The sequence below is a fragment of the Echinops telfairi genome, unplaced genomic scaffold, assembly GCF_000313985.2.
Source record: "Echinops telfairi isolate 266 unplaced genomic scaffold, ASM31398v2 ScPeMD7_60;HRSCAF=208, whole genome shotgun sequence".
Taxonomy (NCBI): Eukaryota; Metazoa; Chordata; class Mammalia; order Afrosoricida; family Tenrecidae; genus Echinops; species Echinops telfairi.
In genome coordinates, this window is record NW_022103958.1 from 7,501,031 (window position 1) to 7,528,157 (window position 27,127).

At 46.9% G+C, this 27,127-nt stretch overlaps 1 protein-coding gene across 1 annotated transcript in view; it reads right to left on the minus strand.

Annotated features, from left to right (window-relative positions):
* HSD17B12 (hydroxysteroid 17-beta dehydrogenase 12) overlaps positions 1–27,127 on the minus strand; it is a 181,971-nt gene that overhangs the window by 7,731 nt on the left and 147,113 nt on the right. Inside the window, exons 7-9 of the mRNA XM_004708312.2 lie at positions 13,476–13,510; positions 3,987–4,068; positions 2,934–2,999 (exon numbers count right to left, since the gene is read on the minus strand). Of these exons, the coding sequence (XP_004708369.1) occupies positions 2,934–2,999; positions 3,987–4,068; positions 13,476–13,510 (183 nt within the window). The remainder of the gene's footprint in view (positions 1–2,933; positions 3,000–3,986; positions 4,069–13,475; positions 13,511–27,127) is intronic.

The window sequence follows — 27,127 nt, forward strand, 5'->3', positions numbered from 1 at the left end:
TTTAAAAGATGATGACAACATATGTAAAGATGTGCTTGACAAAATGGATACATGTATGGGTTGTGATAAGAGCTGTAAGAGCCCCCAATAAAAAAAAACAAACTACAGCTGGCCCCTGTCCTATGGTTATGTAAGTGGGCATTCTTATTCTGAGGACATACCCACTCAAGTATTTAGACATAGAGGACCAGGATTTAGGCAACTGCCCTTTAGTGATGATGCAAATGGGGCCAATGGTCAACCAGACGTGAATCTGGGTGGATTATCTGGGTGTTCTCTGTACTGTTATTCTGGTATCTTTTCTATAGGCATAAAATGATCTATAAATAAAATGTTAACAATAAATAAATACAATGAAAACAAAGACAACTTCTGAATAAGAGCTCAAGATGTGTACTCTGAGAAACGCAGTGGGCTCATAAGTGCCCATGACTTATGGCTAGCCAGGACTGGGCACACAGAAGGAACCAGGTCCTCGGGCCCAGGACCAGGCACACAGAAGGAACCAGGTCCTCGGGCCCAGGACTGGGCACACAGAAGGAACCAGGTCCTCGGGCTCAGGACCGGGCACACAGAAGGAACCAGGTCCTAACCAATCTGATTACTTTCCATTTTGCCCTTGGAAAGACTGAGGCCTCGTTCTGAATAGGCCCTAACTGGAAGACAATAGTGGGAACACAGAGTCCTCATGATCAGAGTGTGCCTTTGGTTAAAATTTCCCAAGGGTGTTCTGCCCCAAAGCAACACACAGTCTCACCCAGGCCAGGGCCTGATTCCGTCCTAGGACACATGGGCCACTCGTGGCTGATACGATGTAGTTGTACTTCCAGGAAATGTTTCTCACCGGGCGAAGCTGGACTCTGGAAGCACAACTGAAAGGCTACAAATGCTGAAAGAAGATGGCAGGCAGAAAGCAAAGGGGAAAAAATCTCATCGAGGAATTCATGTTAAACAACCATGAACCTGAAAAGATGTCCTCTCTCCCTCCAGCCAAGTGAGATTCACCTGGAAGTGCTCTAACCACTCCAGATGACAAGGAGCATCAACACCGTCAAAGCAGACAAACAGCCCCTGTCCCGAGCATGCGTGCAGTGTCCAGGGGAAGGGGCCAGTGGAGGCCAGGCAGGTGAGCAGTGGGAAAGGCATGTGGCACTGGGCTGAGAGGAAGCGGCAGGAGAGATGACTAAGCAGGTCATAGGCTGGGTACCAACGGGGTAGGGAGGGCATGTGGGCAGCAGAGTAGAGGGGACTGGGGAGAGGCCATGCCAGTGGGAGAACAGTCCTGGCACTTTGGAGGGCAGTGCATGTGCTGGAAAACAGAGTGCCTGGCATCGGGTGGGACCTAGGAGTGGGCCCCGGGGAGATGGCCTGTGGAATGTGAACAGAACCCTCACATGATGGGCAGCCATGGAAGGACCTCCGAGGGCAGTGCCACTTCCTGATTTGCACGTTAGCAAGACCACCCACGGAACGGCGAGAGCAGATGATAGATAGTCAGACCAGCCTGTCTTCTCCCTTCGACCAGAATCAGTCTTCACTCAGGATCAATAGGTTGATGTTCTAATTGACTTCGGAATTCTGGCACGTGCTCACACAGAAATGACATGTCTTTCCCTTCACGTGCCCATTTCCCCTTCGATGTGTGCTGGGTTTAAAGCTGGAATGAACTCAGAGGGAAAAGAGAGTCATCGATAAAGTGGTAGAATTTATCATGATTCATTGATCGTTATTAGGGAAGGGGGTAAAAGTTTGTCAAAGGAACATCTGTCAGAGGACAAATGGCAACCTGCGCCCGCAGAGGCTTCTGGCCCCACCAGGAGACGAGGTGGGGAATCAGGAGGAAAAAAAGCTTCGAGAGAAGCCAACTGTGGAAATGAGAGACGAGACAGGCTTGCCTGCGAGCAGAGTCCGGGCTATGAGCAGCACCCCTATGCTAACCTGCTGCGGACACACTGGCAGTTTCTTATCGTCCTGCCTACAGGCCGCTGACCAATGGGTCTTTCGGAGTCCCGCCCAGTTACAGGAGGTATACAGGGGCTCGGTGACAAGTGCATCTCCACCAAGAGAAAAAGGTCCCACTCTTCCACTCTCCTCGTTACTGAAATACAACACAGGCAGCATCTTGTGAGGAGCCATCAGAGTGAAAACGGCTGGTGTCAAGGGAAGGGTGGGGGTGGGGATGGGGAGTGGGGGCAGGTGCTGCAGTAGAAAATCCATATCTGGAACACCCCATCCTGCCCGATGTGCCCTACACCCAACCACGCCCAACTGGATCTGATGCCCTCAGGAAGGGGCGCCTATAAAGCACACCCGGAGGAAACGGTGGGAACCGACCCTGGGAAGAGGGTCAGGATGGCAACCGTCCTCGACACTTAAGAATGGAGACACTGTGACCTCATCGTTTTTGGTGTGAACAGTGGCTGATAGACGGTCGACACCCACTCAAACTCGCCCACCGGTTGCCCCGCCCCCTTCACACTGCACACTCACAGCGTCGAATCTGCTAGCTCCCTCGTGAAGTCACACCACCGCACCGAGGGCGCCCTGGCATCGGCAGTCATGTCCACTCTAGTAAAGTGAGCTGTATCCATGCTCTCCCTCCTCTTGGCGTAGACCTTACACATTGGCTTTGGGAACAGACACACTCATATAGCTGGCAGCTAAGGGCTACTATGGTCGAATTCTCTCAGAGACCCTAGGTGAACTGACACTAATGAGGCTTCAATCCTTTACAACACGTGGAGTGCTATTTCGGGTCCTTCCACTGAACCATTCTAGGGGGTGGGCTGTTAGAAATCTAGCCTCTGGTGGTGTGCTTCACAGGGTGCTGACGTCACACTCACTCACTTAGGATTCTGATTTTCTCTGGTTGCCAAGACAGCAACAGTTGCTGTGGAAATCACCGAGAAACAGGGAAGCGCGAGGCCACTCACCTGCACAAAGATGCCCTTTCTCTTATACTCCTCGTGGAGGCACTGAGAGAAGAAATCGACGAAAGTCTGGGAGGGGCGGGCGGGAAGAAAACACACCCATTACATCAATCGGCCTAATTCGCAGCCATGGAAACAGTAACACACACACACACACATCACACACACACATCCCACACACAGAAAGTGAGTAGGCAAAACCAAGAAACATTCTCCTTTCTAATCATTCTTTTTCAAATGCAGAAGAAACCTTTAAAAAAAAAGCCTCTGGCTGTTTTGTTTCTATCACTAAATGACATACTTTCTTACCAACTAGAATATTCACATCGAATTCTGATTTAACTGGGAAAAGGTACTCCTTATCCCTTAAGTCGTTCAGACAATTCCTCTCAAAGAGGTCGATGTTTGAAATTTGATGTAACAAAAGCTGCCGCTCTTCGCTCTGACTTGCCCCTCTGACAGAAAGGCAGTGTGGACTCTGTTCCGCTCTGTGCTGTGGGGAGTTGCTGTCGGAGGAGAGGAGAGGAATGCGCATCCCCGTGGACCTCTGGGACGGCGAGACCCAGCAAGTGTGAAGGAGAAAGTGACGGCCTGTCTTCCTCTGAAAACACACCCTCCGCCCTCAGAACATCAAGTGCCCTCGTGTCAAATACGGGCCCTGCCTCCAGGAGACCCACAATACCAATAACGACCCTGCAAATCCACCGCCATGGAGCCAATTTCTACTCACAGTGGCCCCGCAAGGCAAGGCAGAACTGTTCCTAGGAGTAGACTGCCCTTTCTCCTGAGGAGTAGCTGGTGGCTTTGAACTGCTGACCTTGGGGATCACAGCCCAACTTGGGACCACTACACCACCAGGGCTCCTAACAAATTTTTTTTGGAAAAAAAGACAACCCAGCAGAGCCATCGTGCCCCAGGGCCCCCCCATGACTGGACAAGCGCCCCAGCTCGGGCAGCCCTTTCTTCCCAGCAAGGGAAGTGGCTGCTTGTCTCCAAGGCTGAAAAAGCAGCCGTGCTTTTTCCAGCGACGGCGGGACTGCTGAAGCGCTTGCTCACCTTGGTGGCCGAGTAGACAGTCAAGAGTGGGACGGGGTTCATGCCGCTGGCGGAGGAGATGTTCAGAATGACCCCTTTCGACCTACAACGAAACCCCAGCCAGTCAAAGGGGTGAAAGCGCATGCCCGGTGTCCACGAACGATGACCCCAACAGCAGCTCCTTCCGTGGAGCAGGTGCCATGGCTGTTGTTCCCACCTGTGGGTGTCTCCCCTTGCTTTCGCTGATGAACTAGGAATAGTTCATCTGAGTGATTAGCTCAGCCCTGGGTTTGTCGTCTAGGGTGAGACCGGCTCTTCCCTCTCCCTCTAAGGTCTTCCCTGGACACAGCACCGAGGAGTCTAGCTCTTGGAGATGCTCTCTAAGTTCCTGTTGTCCTTGTGCGTAGTCAAGTCAGTTCTACCTCACAGGGTCTCCTGGGCTGTAACATTGATGGGAGCAGATAGGCAGATCTTTTCTCACATGGAGCCACAGGGGGACTCGAACAGCTGTCCTTTTGATTAGCAGCAGAGCACTTTACCAAGTGCCGCCAGGGCTCCTCTTGCCTCCCAGAGGGCACCTTGTTTTGGCCCCCCATCAGGTGCTGCCTGGTGGGGCATTCTTTATCCCATGAGAGTTGGATCCACTCCCCCGCCCAACCAGACCCAAAGCTTCTGGAAGTCATAGCCCTCGTTTCAGAAGCACCCAAAAGACCCGTACTTGATAAAACCTCCTGGCAGTGAACAGATGCTGATGACCTGCCCCCTCACCTTCCTTAGGCAAGAGACAGATACCCAGGCACAAAACAAAGCGTCCCCTATAGATTTGAGAGTTTCCAGTTTTGTTATGATCTTTTATCAAAAGGGAAAGCTCAATCTCTAATGGAACTTTTAGGAACCATTGAAAGAAAAAAACAGAGTCACCAAGAATTTCTAACTCTATCAATAAGTGAATATCAATTTATATATAAAACAAAAGAAAAGAAAGAGTCCCTGGGTGATACAGAAAGGTAGAAGGCTGAAGTCTACTCAGGTGCCTCAGAAGAAAGGCTGGTGACCCCTCCGCCCCCAACTCAGCCGCTGAAAACCCCGTGGAGCAAAGCGCTGCTATGGCACACCTGGGCTTGCCATGCATTAAAATGGACCTGATGGAAATTTGAGGGTGTGGGTGGCGGTGAGGTGTAGTTGACAAAGAGCAATGTGAAATGTAACAGTTGTGGGGAACGTGTGGAATTGTAGTTGCAGGAACTTCTGACAGAATTGACAAGCCACCCTTCCCTCTCGGACCTCTTCTTCTCAGGGGGTCCCCTTTTTCAGCCCCCTGGCCCCGTCACCACTCTTCCCCCCCAGCCTGGCTGGCAGACCAGGTCCCTTCCTCCGGCCCAGTTTCTCACGGTCCTCCTTCCAATGGACTTCTTCAAGGCCCCCGTTTTGCGTGTCGGGGGAGTGGGAAGGGGAAGCATGGACTATATAGACCAGCGGTTCTCAACCTGTGGGTCGCGACCCCTTTGGGGGTGGGGTGGGGTGTCAAATGACCTTTTCACAAGGGTCCCCGGATTCATAACAGTAGCAAAATGACAGTGATGAAGCAGCAATAAAAATAATTTTATGGTTGGGGGGGGTCACCACAATATGAGGAACTATATGAAAGGGTCACGGCATTAGGAAGGTTGAGAACCACTGATATAGACTCTATGCAAGATCATCAAAGTAATAATTAAACGGCATTTGAGTGACATAAATCTGAAAAGAAGTCATCCCCAAAGGTCACCTGTTCCATCTGCCAGCCTCAGCCACTTCCACCAGCGAAGGGCATGTGGGCTCTCAGCTCCACGCCAGTCACAGAGACCAGGGGCAGTTCCTTGCTTGCGTTTCTTTCATTTGCACAGAACTCCTGCTTGGACACACCTTCCTAATAGGCAGGCGAATCCATGAGGAATTTGGAGCTAAACATCAAACTTCAAAATTTTTATTAGGGTTTGGAAAAGAATTGGAAATAGTTCTTTAATGCATTTCGTCCACAGGGATTTCTGAGCTTCTGTTTTTGGGGTGTTTTCCCTTATAGTGTCTCTCTCAGAGACAGAAAAGGCTTTAAAAAATGCTTGTTTGTGTTTAAGTTCGCATCAGGAATGAGAACTTGGCCTTTCTAAGATAAAAACCGTGAATGAGCACGCACGTACACCAAGTGACTTTTACTTTCCGCCATTTGTGAGAGACGACTTTGATCCAAGTGGAATCAAAGCCACGTTTCCTACTGGACACTTAAAAAGCCTCTCACTTCTGATGCTTAAAATGTAGTTTTCTTTATGGGGGTTAGTTACGTCCTAAAACTAGACTGAAGGAATAGCTGTAGAGTGTTGTACCTATATTACAAAGCTTTACACTACAGATGGGTGAATTTCATGGTATGAGAAACAGGTTTCAATAAAAGTTTCCCAAAATAAAAACAAAAGACTGAAGAGAAAAGATAAATGTCTTTAGGATGTTACAATGGGACACCTTTAAACTGAGAACACACAGTTCCTCATTGAGTGGAAGATAAGAGAACTACTGTATCATATATATAATGTGAGGACAACTCTATCTCAGATAACATTAAATATGCTTTTTAAGGGGTATTCCCAAACCTTGGCACACTGCACCCTGTTCCCATGCCCGAAGCATCCTTGTGGGTTTGGGGTGGTGGTGCTGTTTTTTTAGCTTTTTAAACGTTTCCTCATACCATCACCAACTGCTATGTCCTCTCTTGGTGGGAGCAATGGAAGGAAAATACCAGTCCAACACGACTGCAGGCGCTGAGGTTTCTCAAGAAGTTCCAGCCTACAGCCACGGGTTTTACTAGCTGGGCCACCTCCCTGCTCCATTACCCTCAAATCAGCCGGGGTGGTTGGGTTTACCTTTGGTGAAGTGTCTCACATTTTTTTCCTTCAGTCATCACAAGTTAAAGAAAAAAGTTTAGCATCTTTACAAGGTCGGCTTCATCAAAACCGCTATAAGCAGCCAATCTCAACCACACCAAAACATACTCTTTCCAATTTCCCTCCCAAAGCAAGGATTTCCATCAGAGAAATTCATTGAAAGATAATAAAACTTTCTGTCCTATTTGCAAAAATATTACAGAGCAATTTTCAAATTTCTCACCACTGCTTACTCGGTGAGGTCACTGTAGTTTTTTATTCTGAATTACCCTCCCCTCCTCCCCCCCCAAGAAAAAAATTCAGAGCGGGTTGTAGGGCTTATTTGAATTAGTGAAAAGCCAAAATTTTAGGATTCAAAGCATAATCTTTTCTAATTCACCAAAAATCTTCTAAAATAAGGGAAAAGAAAGGAAAGAAATGTCCCCAAATCTTCTCTAAACACAATCTTCACTCCAAAATACACTTAAACAAACCTAAGCGCAACACAGTATGTAATGAGCACCCTGGGCTGTGGCTCTTGGCTTCCAAGTCCGTTCGAATTCATGGGGGATCCCAAGGATCCCTCTAGAGGGCTTTCCTGACTGGGACCTTTCACATGCAAATCGCCAGGCCTGTCTTCTGAGGTGCCTCGGTGTGTATGTGTGCATTTTGAACTTCTGGCTTAGTTGTTCCACTCACCTAGAGATCCTGAGAATGTACTCGCTCAAATCACACTCACTGCCATGGATTCTGACTCCTAGCGACCCTCTAGGGCAGGGTTGAACTACTCCGTGGGTTTCTGAGACTCTAACTCTTGATGGGAGTAGAAAGCCTCATTGATCTCCTGAGGGGCAGCTGGTGGTTTCCAACTGTTCACCTTGAGGTTAGTGGCCCAATGCGTCCACTGCTTCACCACCAGTACTCCCTGAGAATATACTAGACCTAAGTCTACAAAAGGACAATAAATGTATACCCAAAGGCCACGCAGAAGTAGTCTTGGCTTTTGCAGTTTCAGTCGGGAAAACACCTACAAATCTCCGTCTTACCATGAAGCACACATATCTGCCTAGCAAACGCCGTACCCGACACCCCCCCCACAACAGAGGCCCCCCCCCCCCCCCCCCCCCTGGACACACACACACTCCCTTCTCCCTCCAAGCATAATCTTATTCAGCTCAGTTCTGTCTGGAACATAAATGACACACTGGCCTAGCCAGCCTCCCTCCTTGCCCTGTCTGCCTAGGCTTTGTGGGGATGCCGGGGTTGGGAGGTACAAAGGACCCATCTGCAAACCCAACTACTCTGTCTCGAGCTAATCCTCCATCTGAGCAGCCTCAGTGACGTCAGGCCACAGTCTGACCCATGCAGCTCAGTTCTGGCAAGCAGAAGTCAAATTGGGCAGTGCTGAGCTGCACACAGGGCACGCCTGAAACGGAGCTCTGGGGAAGCTCTCATTTCCCTGGGACTTGGGGAACAATTCTGAGGCGGAAAGGTACATTGCGAATGTTTGCTGAGATGCTATAACGAAGACTCGCGTTGCTCAGGTGTTGGCAGGTTTCCTAGTTGATGACAAACAGCCAAGTAAACAAGGAAGGTTTTCAGCGACACAACATGCTTAATTCATAACACCGCTTACTGGCTAACAGGCACCCAGGGGTGTCTCAGAGGAACAAATTATTGAGGAGCCTCTAGAACAGAATCCTACAGAAACAAAGCAGGACACCCCCACGGCTGGTTCGGAAGCCTCGTCTCCTAGAAAAATATTATCTTCAATTACTAGCCCTTCCACGAACCAAACCTTCAACACCTCACGCAACCCTACAAAACGTGCATTTACAGCCATATGCTCTAGAAATGGTCCGTCCCGCCTGTGAAATTCCCCAGAGCAATACACTCCGGAATTGTCACCTGAATCAAAAAATTGCCGAAGACACTACTCCTCTGTAATGGCCCCGCTATTTTATCAGACTCTTGCGGGATCCGTGTCTGAGGCTCGATGAAAACATCGGTCATCAAGGAAGTGAATCGTCTTCTTCTTTTTTTTTTTTTTTAAACATTTTATTAGGGGCTCATACAACTGTCATCCCAATCCATACACACACCAATTGTGTAAAGCGCATTTGTACATCGTTTCTCAAAACATTTTCTCTCCACTCAAACCCCCGACATTAGGTCCTCATTTTCTTGAGGAAGACTCTGATGTCCCTCTTCCTCAGTAACCTCATCCCGGCTCAGCACTGCCGGTGAGAGGGAGACACGGTGATGGGGGGGAGCAGGGGGGGAGGTGGGGTGGTGGTGTCAGGCACAGATGCAGGCCCATCCTAATGTGGACAGGTGTTAAGCGTTTGAGAGCAAGCAAGGGAGAACCTGTCCAAAAGAAGGCACGGGTGCAGCCTCCACAGTGCTTTTGTCTCTTGTTAGAGAGCCCTGTTGGAAGGTCATTCCTTTTTTTAGCTTCAACAGAATCCTGAAATTGGTACAGAGTGTTTTCTCACAGCCTCTCGAGAAGACCGAGAAACGTGAAAATAGCGCTCAGAGTCAGAAAGGAATCTGGGAACACAGGGATCAGGTATATAATTAGAACCAGCCATCCAAGTACTTACATTATGCAAATATCGCATTGTTGAAGGAAGTTTGCAAACACTTAGCACATGAAGGAGAAGAACCTGCCCAAGGCACCATAACATGTCATAATTCCACCTTAAGCAATACTGTATGAAAGCGGCTATTTTTAGCTTTCCCCCGGTTGTTATGGCAACCACCTCCTGGCTCCAGCTGTACACAATGTTTATAATTCCAGGGAAGTGGAAAGAGCAAGTTTCCTCTATAATGTAATTATGCACGTTCGACTTCTGCGGTCATAACACCTTAGTTTGATTACAGATACCTGTTTGGTGATAGTCAGTGGGCCTGAGGCTATGGTCCCAGAGGGGTTGGAAAATCGCATGCATCAGAGGTAGAATCAGTAAAGAAAAGGAGAAGGGAAAAAAAACACCCCCAAACCTCACCACAGCAAAGGATCTTTCTAAAAGGCTCTGCTTTGTTCAATGGAGGTACCATCCGTAGGAAAGGTGACAAGGGCCTAACTCGTGGTGAGTAACTAAGGTGGTCAGGTGGGGTTGACCTGGAGCCCTCCTTTCTTACTGGGGGAGTGAGATGGCTGGCCACTCTTGCAGGCAGCTGTCACCAGTGACAGAATTGTGAGCAGAAGTATTGTGGAACCTGCAGCAAAATCATCCCTACGACCACTTCCCTCATCTCATCTCTAAGTTAAATGCCAAGGAGCCAATGGAGAGGCTTCAAAGCTCTGGGAGAGAGGGAAGCCTGAGGTGGAAGGAGCCTGGGATCCCTGAATGAGTGGATGGAGCAGAGTCCCCAGCATTGATCCACAGTGAGGGAAAAAGAACCCTTTATGCTATTAAACCACGGAGATTGCGCATGGGCTGTTACAGCAGTTGCCTTACTCTGACTAAACACCTAGGCACTTAAAAAATTTTTAAAGAGAACATTTATTAAGTCTTTTTTTTAATCCATGTGGAAATGGATGTTCTTTTTCCTAATCCAAAGTACTGTCAAAAGGACCTCGTGTCCATTTCAGTTCACAGCCTAGGATGGCTTTTGGCCAGATCATCTCTGTGGTGCAGGGGATGACTGAATATGGCCCTTCTAGTCACAGTCTCTGTGATGCCCACACGGTGATTGGGTGGGACTGTGCCAATGAGGAGCTGTGGCTCACCAAGGGGACTGGACAGCCTGCTGCTCATTCAAACAGGTGTGTGGAATCTGTGATGGTTATGGCTACGTGTCATCTTGGGTGGGCCAAGATTTTCAGGAGCTTGGCACTTCTGAAATGATCAGTTTTGGCAGTTCTCTCTCACTGCAGGCAAGCCATTACTGTATCATGGTGTCCCCGCACTGTCCAACCCCAGGGTTTCTGAGACTGTAACTGTTTACAGCAATAGGAAGCCCAGTCTTTCTCCGTTGGAGCTGCTGGTGGTTGTGAGCTGCCAGCCATGCAGGTCCCAGCCCCATGCCTAACCCCCAGGCTCCAGGGAAGTTATATAGCGATGTAATTATTTTCTATTTAACGATCTGATGTGATTAGCCACCATTTGGTGATGTGTTGTAAACCCTAGTACCTGTGATTATGGTTGTTATGTTAATGAGGCAGGGTTAGAGTGGGATGTATGTTGAGTCCCCCATCTTAATAGAGGGTGTGACTCAAGCCAGTGCCCCATTCCAGTCACCGTCCTTACTTATTCAAGCCATATCTTTGCATTACCTTGCTTAAGCAGAGGGGATTTCCTTGAGGGTCTGGTCTGCATCAAAGACATAGGAATGCCCTGACAAAGTTCTCCCGCTGGCTCTGTAACCAGCAGCCTATCATCTGACCTGATTTGCCAGCTTCTTCAGCGTTGTGAGCAAGCAGTCTGTTGCCTGACCTGCTCATTTGGGTTTGTCAGCCCCAGCAACTGCATGAGCCAGAAGTTGCTGGCCTGAAGCTTTATCCACAGATTTAGGACTTGTCATGCTCCACAACTGTGTGAGCTATTTCCTTAATGATTCATGAGTTCTGTGACATGCTGTAGCAAATTATGGCACCCCAAAATTAGAAGGAAAATACTGAGCAGAAGAGTAATTGATGTTAAAGATGATGGAACAGTATAGCAATATGGAAAAGCTGGCCATTTAGGACATCTTCGAGATCTACTTCAGAGAACCAGTATTGTACTGAAGTTGTCTAAAGAAATTACCCATATAATTTCCCAATCTCAATTCACATCAACTCAACTTCTTACTTGCCAAAATCCAAGTCACTTTTTGTGTATTCCATGAGGGTCCCTGGGTGGTATGCATGTGATTAGCACAATTTTGAGTCTAGCCAGACACCCCTAGGAAGATCAGTCTGATGATCTGCTTCCCCCAAATCAGCCACGAAAAGCCAACGGAACACAGTTCTACATACATGGGGTCACCATGGGTTGGGACAGTGTCTGGTTACCCTGGCAAACAAAGGGGGCTAGTCTCCCCAACAGTATACTTTTTCACAAGCATTGAAATTCCGATGACTCTGTGAATCCAATATTGCTACCACACAAAACGATTTCACAACCCCTCTCTCTTTTGATATGGCTTTTATGAGCAAACATAAAACTTCTCTTTACCAATACCTCTGTGTAATTTCTGTCTTCATGGATGGATTTACTATCTTGAATTACTACCATGTCGCTTGCGGATGTCAAAGCCAGGATTAAGGTTTTTGGCCTGCCTAGTTGTACTCAGTCTACCTCAACTTTCTATCCTCTTTTTAGGGTTTGGCTCTGGTTTGGTCACTGCCAGTGCAGTACCTGACCACTAGGGGCGCCCTCCCATTGCCAACCAAGGAGAAGCGTGAAGGTCTTGGAAGTTTTACTCAGCTAAAGCCACAAAAATAGACAAACAGCACACATATGTGTACTGGAATTACACATGAAAGTACAGAGGAGCAGTTTTTCAAATGGTTTCTATGGATGGTGCAACAAAATAGATTCCTGCCCTCAGTTTTCTCATCTGGACTCTCAAGTCAAATGAGATCTGAGCCTGGTACTTAACGAACATTGGCTGCCATCCCTGCTTGAAGCTGGTCTTAGAGGCTTTTTAGCAGATGCAGGCCCCCTTGGGTCATCCCATTTCCAAGCTGTGACTTCTCTGGACCTTTTCCAAACTTCCAGCCATTTCATAGCTAGATCGAGGCTAGCCGGGCAAGCCCTACAGTCCGCACACCATCAGGCGCGCTCATGGGGCTTTAGGGGTTATCTTGGAAGGCGGAGTCATCGTTCAGGTTTCTCCAAGGAAGAAAGTAGTCACAAGTTCATGCTTCATTCGTTTCCCCCAAACAAGACCTCTTCCACATATTTCTCAAAAGGTGCCAAGGCTCATAGTGACCCTGTCTAGGATGTCTGAGGCTGCAAATCTTTACTAAGAGCAGGCAGCCTCAGTGGCTTCGAACAGCCGCCCTTGTGGTGAGTGGTCCACTCCTTAGCCCCACTGCACCACCAGGGCTACTATTGTCTCCTAGTGGAACCCAGGTCAAGCTAGAACACCCGTGGGCTGAGTGGACAGAGCCTTTTCCTCCCAGGGCTGGTATGACATCTTATAATCCCTTAGAAACAGGCCTACGTGTAGCACATGCTCCGTCATCTCCCAGTAAGAAGTGGGAAGCACAAGGTGGGTCCTTCGTTGAAGAAACTCCACTGACACAGGTGCTGACTGAGGAGTGCGGACAGCTTTAAAAAGGTATTCCCGGGAACATCCCAGGGACTCTCTCCACCCCCTCAGAAGAGCAGGCAATTGAGTTAGTGACGGTGACTCAGGCAGGCGTTTGAATCCCGGTCTAGAGGAGCCCCGGCAACCCTGGAGAGGGGAATGAAAAGGGAATCGAGGGAAAGGCTCCGCCACTCGATGACTCACTGACTCCCGCTCCACCGGGTGACTCGCCGGCACATTACTCCGTCTCCAAGACGTGGAGGCGAGGTTCATTAGTCACTTTCATGAATTTATCAGAGAGAGGATTCTCCCCTATAAATAAGAATGAACTGGGCCTCTGTAGTGTTTGTGGTGTGAGCGCGTGACTCACCTTTCTACCATGGCCGGCAGCACCAACTGTGTCATCTGCAAACGAGAAAAACAAGCGGTCATGATGGATGAGGTCGCAGGGGGAGGAGAAAGAGGCAGGAAAACCCACCCCCACAGGAGAGAAGGGAATCACAAAGCCACTCACCACATCGGCAGAGCAGTTTCCTTTCTATACTCTATGTGATTTGGCTTATAACACTGAAACGGATGAACTTGGCTAAAATTAGGCTGGTCTGAAATGGAAGAGCCGATCCTGACTCTTCTCGGACAGAGGAGGGCTGTCCAGATGGTTTCTGGGACAGTACAGCTTCCAGGAGCAGACAGCCTCATCTTTCTCCCACAGAGTAGCTGGTGGGTTTGAACCACCAACCTCGAGTTAACAATGCTTACACTCATGGAACCACCAGGGATCCTTAATACTGGCATGGAGATCTTCACACAGTAAAGGATTTATGGTGACACCTTATGGTTACTCCAGATTCATTCCGAGAACAGAATACTATATATCTTCACAAGAAACCCCTTACCCACCATGACTATACTTAAGCTTTTTAATCTCAAGTGCCCAAGTAATCTTTGCTGGCAAAAAAAAAAATTTTTTTTTTAAAGCAGAATATCAAGCAACATGTTGGCAAAGACTAAGTGTACCTTCACATTCATGTCTCTAGCTTGGTTGTTGCTGTTAAGTGCCGTAGAGCCACTTCGGACCCAGAGAGGCCCGAAGCACAACACAACCAATCACTGGCCCGTCCTGTGCCATTCCCACGCTTGTGCCCACGCTGAGCCCACTGCTGCGGTCACTTTATCAATCCATCCCCTGAGGCCTTCTACTCTGTCGATGCTTCTCTACTTTGTCCAGCACAGCGGCCTTCTCCAGGGACTGGTCTCCCCTGACCAGCATGACCAAAGGACACGAGACAAAGCCTCACTGTCCTTGCCTCCAAGGTCTTGTGAAAAAACTCCTTCTGACAGAAAGTGAAGAGGACCAGTGAGCGCTAGAAACCTAAGGGGAAAGGGCGATGGCTGCATTTTGAAAGGAACTCACTCGTGGTTGGCTAAAGACAGGTAAGATGATGAGAAAGGCTCCCTTTCAACTCTGCTTTAAGATAGTTTTAGGCAAGAAAAGTTAAGAAGTCCAGTGGCTTTAGTCAAGGTCACATGGCAAATAACTACTGAGGATGGAACAGGAATTTCCCACTCCTAGATCTCATCCATTCTCTAAGAAACAAATGCTCTTTTGTAGCACAAAGGTTTGAAGACATGCCAAACATAGGAATTTCAAGTTTTCTGTCTTGAGTAATACACTGTCTTAATCAAAGCATACAATAGTCTGATGGGGGGAGGGGGGAAATTTCCCCTAGAAATATTTTAAAGGAAGAAACATCCATCCATGGACTTTACCAAGGGGAAAACTAACAGAAATTTCTGGCCTCAGCCAATCTTTAGGCCCACAAAAAAAGAGAGAGAAAACGGTAAAACTTTGGCTTACATCATTCCATGTCATTCTCTCTCTTACATACAAGTCTGAGTTTTCCAATTAATCTCATCTTGACAGAACAATGGTGGGGGGCAGTAAAGACGGCTAACTGTCCCCCCTCCCCACCAACCCTCATTCATTCTTTGTTCCGCGGCAATAGAAAAGTTGGGCATTTGGCTTCTTTCCCACTCCCATTTTTTCCCATAAAAACTACAATTCCTATCAGTTCTGCACCACATTTGGGACCCCCGGATGGCAAGAAAGGGTTCCTGGAGCAAGTGCCTTACCCCCTCCGAGTCTTTGTCTATGACATGGGGACGGGTCCTACATCAAATCTGAATCTGAATCTCAAATGAGGCCATGTGTGTAACGGACCTAGCAGAGAGAATAGCACAGGGCAGGCTCTCGTGAGCAACTAGTGTCCATACTGTCAGCACGAGTAAGTGGTTCAACGACTAACCCTAACCCAAAGGCTGGCAGTTCGAACCTACCAGCCACTCCTCGGGAGAAGAGACCTGGCAATCTACACACATAAAGATGAGAGCCTAGGAAATCCGGGCAGTTTCATTTGTCTTATGGGTGAAATCGTTGTCAGCATGTATTGTGTTATGGGCTACAGTACCCCTAAGTATATCCAAGCCTACCTTGAAACACGTTACCGCCCAGGCATGCTGTGTGGTCATCGAATTCACACAGAAGTTTGGGGCAGTTCCATTAAATGTTTCAAATATCGCAATTCGGATCACCATGGGGTGGTCGAAATGTTCTAGAATTGGACTGCAGTGTTCTGCAATTGGAGCCCTGGTGAAGTAGTGGATCATGCGTTGGGCTGCTAGCTGCAAGGTCAGCAGTTTGAAACCACCTGCTGCTCTACGGGAGAAAGATGAGGTTTTCTACTCCTGTAAGGATTTCCAGTCTCAGAAATCCACCGGGCCCGCTCTACCCTGCCCTACGGGGTTGCTGTAAGTCAGAATGGACTTGACAGCAGTGAGTTTGTTCTAAAATTGGACTGCATGCTTTAGACAGATAAATTTTATGATTATTTAAACTGTCCCACAGTAAAGTTGTTAAGTGAAAAGAATTGTTTCCATAATCACACGGGTAAGAAATAAAGAATTGGAACCACTAAGTACTATCTGATGCTACTTTATCAAGCACAGGAGGTAAAGGAACACTATAGACTTGTAGCCTAGAGCAACACGAAGCAGGAAAGAGCCATTCTTCTGTTCTTGAGAAAGTATTTAGCCTTAAAGATCTGGGCCACTGTCCAGTGGGAAAGCAGAGAAAGAAATCTCTACCACCCGATGCTGTGCAATGGTACAACAGACACCAGGGCAGAGGGCACCGGCAGAAGAAGCAACAGCTCTGTCTGGGGAATGGGGCAGAGTTTTGCAGATTACATTTCAATTAAATTCAGAAAGAATAAATTGTAAGTAGGAGCTGATTCAAACCAAACACACTGCCATTGAGTCAATTCCGACTCACAGCGACCTAGATGAAGGAGAACTACTGGTATGGCACTGGGACTGGAAATCCTTGTTTGTGGTGGTAATAGGTGGTCCAGCGCATCGTGATCCTATGTACAAAGCACAAAACACGGCCTGGGCCTTTACCATGCCCACAGTTGGTCTTGTTTGAGCCCAGTGTTGCAGCCACCTTGTCAATCTATTTTCAAAGGTCTGCCTCCTTTTTTGGCTGACCTTCTAGTCTACCAAGGATGATGTCCTTTTTTCCAGGGACTGGTCTCTCCTGATGACTTGTCCAAAGAATGTGAGATGAAGTCGAGCCATCTTGCTTCTAAGGAATATTCTGCCTTTACTTCTTCGCGGACAGATTTACTTGTTCTCCTGGCAGTCCCAAGTACTTTCAATATTCGTTGTTAGTACTGTAATTCAAATTCATCGATTTGTCTTTGGTCTTCCTTATTCAATGTCCAACGTTCACATGCATATGAAGAGCTTGAAAATACCATGGCTTGCGTCAGGCACACCTTAGTCCTCAAAGCAACATCCTTGCTTTTCAGCATTTTAAAGAGGTCTTGCACAATAGCTTTACCCAGTGCCGTGCATCCTTTGATCTGACTGCTGCTTCCATGAGTGTTGATTGTGGATCCAAGCAGGACAAAATCCTTGGCAATGTCAATCTTTCCTCCATTTATCAGGATGTTATTTACCTATTAGTCCAGTTGTGAGATGTGTTTTGTTTACATTGAGTTGTTATCCATACAGAAGGCTGCAATCCTTGATTTTCATCAGCAAGTGCTTCAAATCTTCCTCCTCACTTTCAGCAAGCAAGGTTGTGTTACCTGCATATCACAGGTTGGTAGTAGGCCTTCCTCCATTCCTGACGCTGCATTCTTCTTTATATAAGTAACTCAGCTTCTCTGATGATTTGCTCAGCATATCATCTTTATGCGAATAGAAAGCCTCACCTTTCTCCTTCAGAGCAGTTGGTGGGTTCAAACTGCTGATCTTGAGGTTAGCAGTCCAACATGTAACCTACTATGCCGCTAGGGCTCTCAGGGAGGAAGAAGAACCATTGACAACTACTTCACTCTACGTAGATCGACGATCAACGTCCATGGAAGCAGTCCAGGAATCAAATGATGTATTGCACTTGGAAAATCTGCTACAGAAGAATGCTTCACAGCTTTAGAAAAGCAAAGATGTCGGTCGCATTGAGGACACAGGTGCTTCTGATCTGAGCGAGGGTCTTTTCAGTTGCTTCACGTGCATGCAAGAGTTGGACATGAAAATGGGAACCAGAAGAACCGATAGGCTCCAATTAGGGTGTTGGTGAAGAAGAATGAACGTGCCGTGCCATAAAGAGCAAGCATATGGGAAACAGACAAATCCGTCTTAGAAGAAATACAACCAAAAGTTCCTTACCGGTAAGGATGGCAAGGCTTTGGTTTGCTTACTTTGGACACAGCAATAACAATAGCAGGCTTTGTCCCCCCGCACTATTTGAAGACCTGATTTACTGGGATAAACTGAACACTAGGAAAACCAAATTCTCACCATTCACCGGAGGCTGCCAGATACCATCGGAGAGGGCAGGGGAAAATGAGGGAAGCCTCTAGATGAGACAATGGACTCAAACCATCACTGACCGAGAAGACGGTCAGAACTGGGGGCAGGCAGCATTGTTAACCTCTTATGAGGAAGCTCCCCAGGAGTCAGAAGAAAGAAAAAGGAAAAAAGTTACTAGGAGGGAAATAATGCCAAGAGTCAGGTTGCTGAGAAAAACAACAAGGTGCACCTTGAAGGGCTTTTTGTTGAATGATTAATGTAAGGCTATCCAAGGCAAAAAAGAGGGTCCCATGCTGTTACCAGTTGCCCTTGCATTTAGCCCCACCTCCTGGACTGCCTTCCATGCTAAGACAGACAGATGCACACCAGGCCTATGAAGACGCATGGAGTGTTCTATTGTAAGATAGTTTATATGCATCCTTAACAGTATCTGAGAACATTTTTTTATTAAGCACATTTCATAAGGGGACCATAATGCTCAGCTAATGTATCGTTATTATAAAGAAGTCCCCAAGCATTTAGTGAAGAGAATCTATTTCTCAGTCCCCTAAAGTCCCGAGATCACCAGAAACAGAATGAAGACCAGTAATAAATATGTCCTTATCCAGACACACACGTGTGCGCGCCTGTGTGCTTACGCAATTATATTAAGGAATGACTTTGTTAGACAAGGTAGAGCACACAAGGAATAGCGCTTGCCCGCTTAGCTCTCCTCCCCAAGTATGACCAAGCAAATTAGAACAGACGAAATGAAACCCCCACACGACATAATCATGTTTATAAAATCATACCCACAGCATGCTAAAGATAAAATGTTTTTTTGACGGTCTTCAATGTATATAACATGCTCAAACCATATTCTTCATGCATGTGGATTAAAATGTAAGGAGTTGATCACAGTTGCATCTTATGTGTGAGAAGAAATGCAGTAACAATGGAGGAAGCAGTGCTTCAGCGCCTGAGTATTAAACATGTAGTGAATGATCAATGATCAAATCAGTAAAGACACATGCTCGAGAAAAAATTAAATTATTTCATAAGTTTCCCCATTTACACTATGTCTCCAAATTATTTCTCCTTGCTATCACAATGAAAAATCTCAATCTCTCTCTCTCCAGTCCTCCCGCTCTCTGTCAAATAATGGTGGCACCGTTGGTTAAGTGTGGAACTGCTAACTGCAAGGTCAGCAGTTCAAACTCACTAGCCACTCCTTGGGAGAAAGATGAGGCTCTCTTCTTGCATAAAGCTGTACAGCACCGGAAACCCTTTTTTAAAGCAGCTATGATCAGAATCAACTTGATGGCAGTAGGTTTGGTTTTAGTTATGACTATTGAAAAGTTCCAGCAAACTTAACCTAAACTCTGCATGTCTCCACAAATCGGACTAAACCATCTTCCATTTAACCAGATGATAAAGCCCAATAAATCCAATTTGAAGTCTTCTTTCTTTGGGTCCAAAATAGAAACATCCCAATATTCTGCATAAGTAAAGATGTTCGCTATGCTCACATCAAATTAAATTCTTGGTAACATCAAGTGTTAGGATATTTTAACAAAGTTATTAGCAGCCTCATTTTACTTTACATGCATTGACTTTTATCTTGCTATCTGGTTATTTATACCAAATACACCAAGCTTTTCTGTGAAGCTGCACTGTCTATCTGAATCCCATTTCACAGCTCACAAGCTGTTTCTGGAGTTAACTCAATATGCTAATCTAGGCCTTCTGCAGGTGATAACTGTTGTACAAGGAGATGTTTTGTGTCTCTTACTAGATTTGTAAGAGGGTTGCCATAACCTGTGAGTCTAGTGGCTGAGACTATTAGAGCAGCAGTGGTAGCATGGCTTCCATGTGGATGTTGTTTTCAAAAGCGTCCCAACCACCACTCACCTACCCCGACTTGGAGTAGAACATCCCCCTTGGGTCTCTGAGGCTCTCAATCTTTATGTGTTAAGCCTCACTTTCTCCTGGGGAGTGACTGATGGACTTGAACCACCAACTTTCAGTGAGTAGCCTAACACGTAACCCACTGTGCCATCAGGACCTCTCCACAAGTATATAGTACATTTTGTACTGAGTTAGTAATTACAAAAGTCATTGCAACTGAAGTATTTGTAGAAAAATGTTTTCCTATAAGTAAAATGTTTTCTCACTTATATAGCATCAATAATCATGTATGTAAAAGGAGCTCTTTCATATACTCAATTTAGGTCTCCTACTGTTTAGTATGAACACCGATCAAATTCCAATTATTGTTGTATTAGAAAACCTTTCACATTTGGGGGCGGGGACAATAAGACTACAAAGCACATTACTCTATAATGTTTAAAGACCCAAATGAAAAGATTACAATAAAATTCAAGATGCTTCCGTAACATTAGAAAACAAATTCAATTGACTCACTTCCATTGAGTCAATTCCACCTCATAGTAACCCTACAGAACTGCCCATAGGAGCAGACAGCCTCATCTTTCTCCCATGGAGCTGAGTGGTGGTTTCAAACTGCTGGCCTGGTGATTAGCTGCCCAAAGTGTAACCACTATGCCATCACAGCTCCTTAGAAAACAAATGCTGTCACCTGTGTCACCATTGGAAACAGGCAACAAATAGAGGGTAACAACTTTCCCTAGACCTCAAGCAGAGTCCCAAGGGTTCCAGACTATTCAAACAACCACTAACAGCCACTTTTTCCACCTCAGTCCCTCCTCCTACCCCAAAGAAACCTGCTTGGAGTAAACAGGGTCTGAATTCAAGCAACTCAAAAATGAACCCACATGGTTTAAAAGAAAAACAACTTCTCAGATGCAAATGCCTTAAATTTTCAATTGGAATCATTAAAACTAATTTTTTAAACCATGGTCTAACAGTGAAAGGAGTTACATAAAGCAACCGCAAGGTTACACAATAGCTATCTGGGAGAAATTGGACAGTAAAGCCCTTGAGCCATACTGGAATGACCCAGCACACGGTTCCTTTGGTGAGCTGTGTAATTTGAGCTCTGTGATACAGAGAATACAGCTTAATTAGAAATTCTTAGCATTGTACCCGTATGGCTAACATGATATTTACCGCACAGGGGGTAGAAAGCCTAATTAGATAAGTTTTTAATGCTTGGGATCCCCAAGCATGATTTGATTGTCCTCTTTATTAATGCTGAAGTTGTCAGGGAGGTAAAGCACCCTCCTTTCCGAGGTCTCCCGTCCTACATGGCTTCCTCTGTAAGGCAACTGGACACCATGAAAAACAAGTTTTCCCTTTTGCAGTGAACTCTGCTTTATCCGATGTTAAAGTAATCTAATACTTTTTGTTATTAAATTATTTTAACATCAGATAAACTTTCCAGACTAGAGAGCTCCGTGCCAATTAATCATCATGACCCGCAAGCCAGTTGATAAGCTCTCGACACAGAAAAGAATAAAGAGAATGCATATACTGTCATAACCTGTTGAGCATACTACTGTAGGCTAAGAGTTTTCACGACTGATTATTTTTTGTAACGCTGGCTGACTTCTCAAATGTGACAGACCTTGTATATCCCAGACTACTGATGTTTTCACCTCTACGCACTGCATTACTCCAATACCCCAGCTCCTCTGCGAGCTGGAAAGATCCTTAGATGGGTTCTACAATGATGCCTTTATTGTGGACATGAGCAAACCACGGACAGAGCGGGCTTTCCTGCAGGCCATTTTGTCATTCAGTCTGAAGCAGGTCATTGCTATGAAGCCCTGGGGGCTACATATAAATGCACCCAGTAATTGGGCCGGTTTTTAGGACTATAAAGATAGCTGATTTTCACATGGATGTAAAGACTCTAGATATTAACTTGGAATGTTCTAACCCAGAAGAGCCCTGGGTTAAGGGTAGGTGGTCACAAGGGTCATAATCTCCTTCCTGCAACTTATTAATTTCCTAACGTAGTTCACTTAAATTCTTAGGGCAACAAGACTGCTGAACTGCGAGCTTCTTCTCATTTATTTCCAAGTTAACAGAGGGTGCCCCCTACTGGTACTGTTGCTACACACCAGGCGCAAAGGAGTCTGCTTTTATGGACCCAAGCATTTGTCATCTACTCCATGGGCAGGGCACAACACTAGACATTTTGGGCTGAGACATCCACAGTAAATATCAGGAGGGGGGAGAAACGGATTTTCAAAAGCACGCAGAGGGCTGGGGACCCTGCAGGCTATGATGTCAGAGAACCATGGAGATAGAAAAGATGGATTTAATGAAAGTCATCCATTCTAATCCCACCGCTCTGCCAAGCAGATGGGCCACTGGGATAGATCAAACATTCGGGGTTGGTTGCTTGGAACAAGGGAACTCACATACAAATGCCACATAGGTGAGGTAAAGCTGAAGCAGACAGCAGAGACTGGGGGTGAGGTGGGGCGGGGGGCTGTGGTGATCAGGGGTGCAGGCAGCACTCTTTAGCAGCCTAAGCTACTACTCACCTCTGCGTGTCCGTCCCCATGCAGTAGGTAGGGTCTCTTTTCCAAGAGAAATTAAAGATGTGGGAGTGAAAATTCCAACTTCTGAAAACATTGCCTGAGTCAGCTAAAATACTGGTGGGCCACCCCCACCCTATAGACCATTGGTTTGCAATCTTGTCCTAGCCCCAGAAAGGCAACTCACTTCCTTCCTATTCCACTTCTTGAATGCCCAAAGGTGAGGACGTTCTCAAAGTGACCTCAGCGTAAACAGCAGCGATGACCCACTCTCACCTTTCAAAGGCCCTCCCAGCAAGCACAGCCCTTCTCCCCAATCTAGTCAGAAAGTGTTGTTTACCAGCCTTCCTTGAGGCCTGCGGGGAATAGGAGGGCCTCTAACATGAAACCGTCCCCCAGGCCCTGGTCTGGTTTTAGCGCTGACAGTGAGCTTCTTCATGGTCTCTTACCAGAGATGTAGTCAGCGCAGTTACAACTCAGGGAAAAGAAGACCCAAATTCTCACACCTGAACCAATAGGTAACATCACGATAAATGGAGAAAAGGCTGAAGTTGTCGAGGATTTTGTCTTGCTTGCACCCATAATCACTGTTCATGGAAGCAGCAGTCAAGAGATCAAACCGCGTTGCACTGGGGACATCTCTTGCACAAGACCTCTCTAGAGTGTTGAAAATCCAGGTTACTTGGAGGACGGACTAAGGGGCACCTGATCCAAGCCATGGTACTTTCAATGGTCTCATACGCCTGTGAAAGTGGGTCACTGGATAAGGAAGCCCAAAGAAGCAGCAGTGTTTAAACTACGGGGTTGGCAGAGAATATTGAAAGTACCATGGACTGCCAAAAGAACAAATAAGCCTGTTTGGGGAAATACAGCCACAATGCATCTTAAGAATGGCGAGACTTGGTCTCACACACTCTGGACATGAATTTAGAGACCAGTCCCTGGAGAAGGACAGCATTTTGGCACAGAATAGGGGCAGAGAAAAAGAGGCGAGCCTCCACAAGATGGACTGACACCAGGGTGCCAACAATGGGCTCCAGCATAGCACCGGTCGTGAGGATGGTGCAGGGCTGCGCAGTGCTGAGTTCCGCAGTGCAGAGGGTCGCCACGGCACCCAGCAACAACAACAAACGTGAAACGGAAAACCCAGGGAGGGGAAGACATGCAATGCACCCCACCCCCTCACCATCGCCAAGTCCAAGACTATGAGTGGGGGGCTGACGGAGGAGTGGAATAGATAAAGTGGGAAACATACAAGCCTTCCATGGGAAGGGAGCAGCCTGAGAGAAGAAGAGGTTATAGCCTCCCAAGGGGCTCAAATCATAATTAACAACATTTCCAAGAATAGTCTGGCCTTGGGAAGGCAGGCCACCACCAAATTTGCCAAATGCAGAAAAAACGAGTAATCCAACTAAAAACCAACCAGTGTAAACAGATCGGGTTCAGCAAAACCAACCAGTGTAAACAGATCGGGTTCAGAGCCCGTCTTAGGGAGAGCTGTGGAATTCAGTGTGCAGCCGCCCGGACACTGGACCTCTCTGTACCCACCTCTGTAGTTTGGGGCACGTTTTCCCTTTCCCATGATGCCTTCACGAGTGATCAGTGGCGGCCCAACAATTCCGTTCGCAAGCTCTCTCGGGGTTCTGGGATGGAAACCCCTCCAGACATAAACCCAGGACAATTTTAGAGGCGTGTGACTGAGCACCAGCTACAGGGGGTCAAGAGCTCCTGACGCCACCCTCGATGGCCTGAGGTCTGCATTCTTGAGAAGCAAGCCCCTCTGAGCCCTTAGTCACGGAGCAGCTGAACTCCTAAGGGAAAGAAGCCCAGGCTACGAGGCCCTGAGACCCTTCTTGTCCCGGAGGCGACTTGATCTACCCACCTCCTCGATCACCCTATTCCCTCAGAACTTGACTGCTCCCCAGAGAATCAGAACAAGACTAACCATAACCCTTAAGGATTTGGAGGCAATGCAGAAAAAACAGGGTTGCCAGAGCCGTAGTAGAATCAGTATGATTCCAGGTAACAGGACAACTCAACCACGTAAGCCACTGAGCGAGCAGAGGAATAAGCCCACGCTACTGGGCAAGATTTTAAAAAGTGAACTAAGCAGCTAGAAGTGGAGAAAAATAGTCAGATGGCCTGAAGAGTGAAACTGGATCCTACGATCAAGCATCAGGGATCCACAGTTCCCACTATTCCAGCTAATGTCCCGTTCCCAACATTCCCCTGGACCACCACACAGCCACTCCATCTGGTGGTGACCTGCAGTTTCCTTGGTCTAAGGGTATTTCATGTTGAGAGGATGGCACGGGATCAGGCAGTGTTCCGTTCGGCTGTGCGTGGGGTCTCTGTATGAGTGACAGGCGAATGGATGGGGCCTAACAACAAACAATAAATGCAAAATGTGGATCCTGAGGAATTTTTTCTAATTATCTGACCTACCAAGCCAGGGCAGAAACATATGGGCCCAAGCAATATGCCTGGGCCTAAACAGATCTAGTGAAACCAGATCTTTCCATGTTCATAGAGTAAGCAGCACAGAACTTATACGATGCTGCTGCTAGGGTCCCACCCAGCAAACATCTCTGGATTTGGAGATACAGGTTCAATGTCACAAAGGCAAGCAGCTTTCTCCACTCTCCTCTGGTGTGCTATTCAACAACTCACTAGCTGTCCTGTGGCTTGGTGAAGAGAGAAATATGGACCAAGGAGAGACGGTTCTCCTTCTTATGTAGGCCCTTTCTGATACGCTGACTGAGGTGGCAGGCTGTGGACATCTGTGCTCTGGTTCCCCTGATGTGCAAACCCACTGCCTCATACGGACCCTGTAAGGACAGAGAAGAATGGGCCCACAAGGTATCCATGCTGTGCTATAAGGAGGCTTCCAAAAGTTCACGGAGAAGTGTAGGCTGCCATACCTTTCTTCCATGGTACCACTGGTGGGCCTGAACTGCTTTCAGTGAGCAGCCAAGTAAGTGCTCAGCCACTGTGGCCCCAGGCTCCTTTCCCAGATGTCTGGTCCTCATGAAACCTAAGGTTCTAGGTCAGACCAATTTTCATCCCTCAAGTCAGATCTGGGCTCCAAAAGGTCACTGCTACCGAAAAATAGGATGTAGCAAACAGTCCACTGAAGGAAAATAGGCACATTTCACTAAATTATGAGGGAGTGCCCCCCCAAAATGGAAAAGAAGCTCTGCTAGGTAGCTTTTATAATACACATTACAATAATACACATTGTAATACACATTTTCCCACTAGGTGAACAACAAGCAACTTGCTGAGTTAATGCACCCAGTGGCCTAGCCTAGGAATGTTCTCTCTGGTCACAGTGAATTTTTTTTCATAAAATTAGTTTTACTTGAACCTTGTTCTTGTGATGGTCAATTTAAGAGAACAGAGTGCAGCTGTGAAAGTTCATCTCCTGCTTGGGCAAAATGCTGCATGAAACTGTTGTGATATTGAACACAGCTATGGGAAAAACTCAAGTGTAAGAGTGGTTTTCTCTGTTCACAAAAGGTGCAATGTCGATGATGGCGGACCTCATTCTGGATGGACGGACGAAACTGTCGACAAACGTCTGCTCGAAGACCACCGCTAACGATCCACTGAAGAGATAGGGAAGTCATCTGGACTATCTTGAAACTCAGTTCAGCACATTTTAACAGAAGATTTGGGAATGAGAAGGGTCGCTGCAAAACCTGTGCCTGGGGTTCTGCCTGACCAGGAAGAAGAGCGTTGAGTGGAAACAGGCTGTGCTTTGAAAGAACAGCTCCAAAGCAACCCAGACTTTTCCCCCAAGGCCACAACTGGTGATGAGACATGGTGCCATTCTTACCATCCCGAAAGCTAACATCAATCAAGCCAGTGGAAGATGCCATCGTCACCTCACCCCTAAAAAGCTTGTCAAGTGAAATCAAAGATCAAGAGGATGCTCATTTGTTTTGTTGATGTGAAGAGGATAGTGCATTTGGAGTTCATTCCGCCAGGTCAGACTGTTAAGCAAGCTTTCTGAAAAGATTGTGTTTAACAGCTAGCGACAAAAACAGCCTTATTTGTGGCAGACGGCGGCCTGGTTTTGACACCATAACAATGCACCTGCTCACTCAGCCATCTCAGTATGACAGTTTTGGGGCAAAACCCAGCAAGTCTCTCTAGCCTCAGGCACCTGACTCACCTGACCTCGCTCCGTGGGCCTTTTTTTTAGTTTGTTTCCTTGAATGAAGAGGGGCATGAAAGGACAGCAGAAGATGAGAAAGAAAAAAGAGGGAGATGCTATCAGCCATCCAATCAGATGAGTTTGAAAAGGTTTCCAAGAATGGAATCGCAGATTTGACAAATGTATTAACTGTCAATGGAGCGTACTTTGAAAGTTGTTGTTTTTTTAATTTAAATACATAGCTTTGGAAAAACAAATTGTTTTTTTGTGGTGGTGGTGGGGGCTCCCTCGTACACCAAGAGCAAACCAGGACAGCATGTAAGAGGAGGAGGCCTGGAGCACCACACACACAATCTGTGAAGCTGCTTTGTTCCTCCGTCTAGATAACAACACAACACACACACACACCACAAAATAGCAATGGCCGTGCCACTCGCCACTAGAATGGCCTTTCTAAAACGTAGGTTGAATCCCACCTTCCTTCTGCGTTAAAGCCTCCTGTGGCCCTCTCTGCTCAAGAGCACCACACTTAGGTTC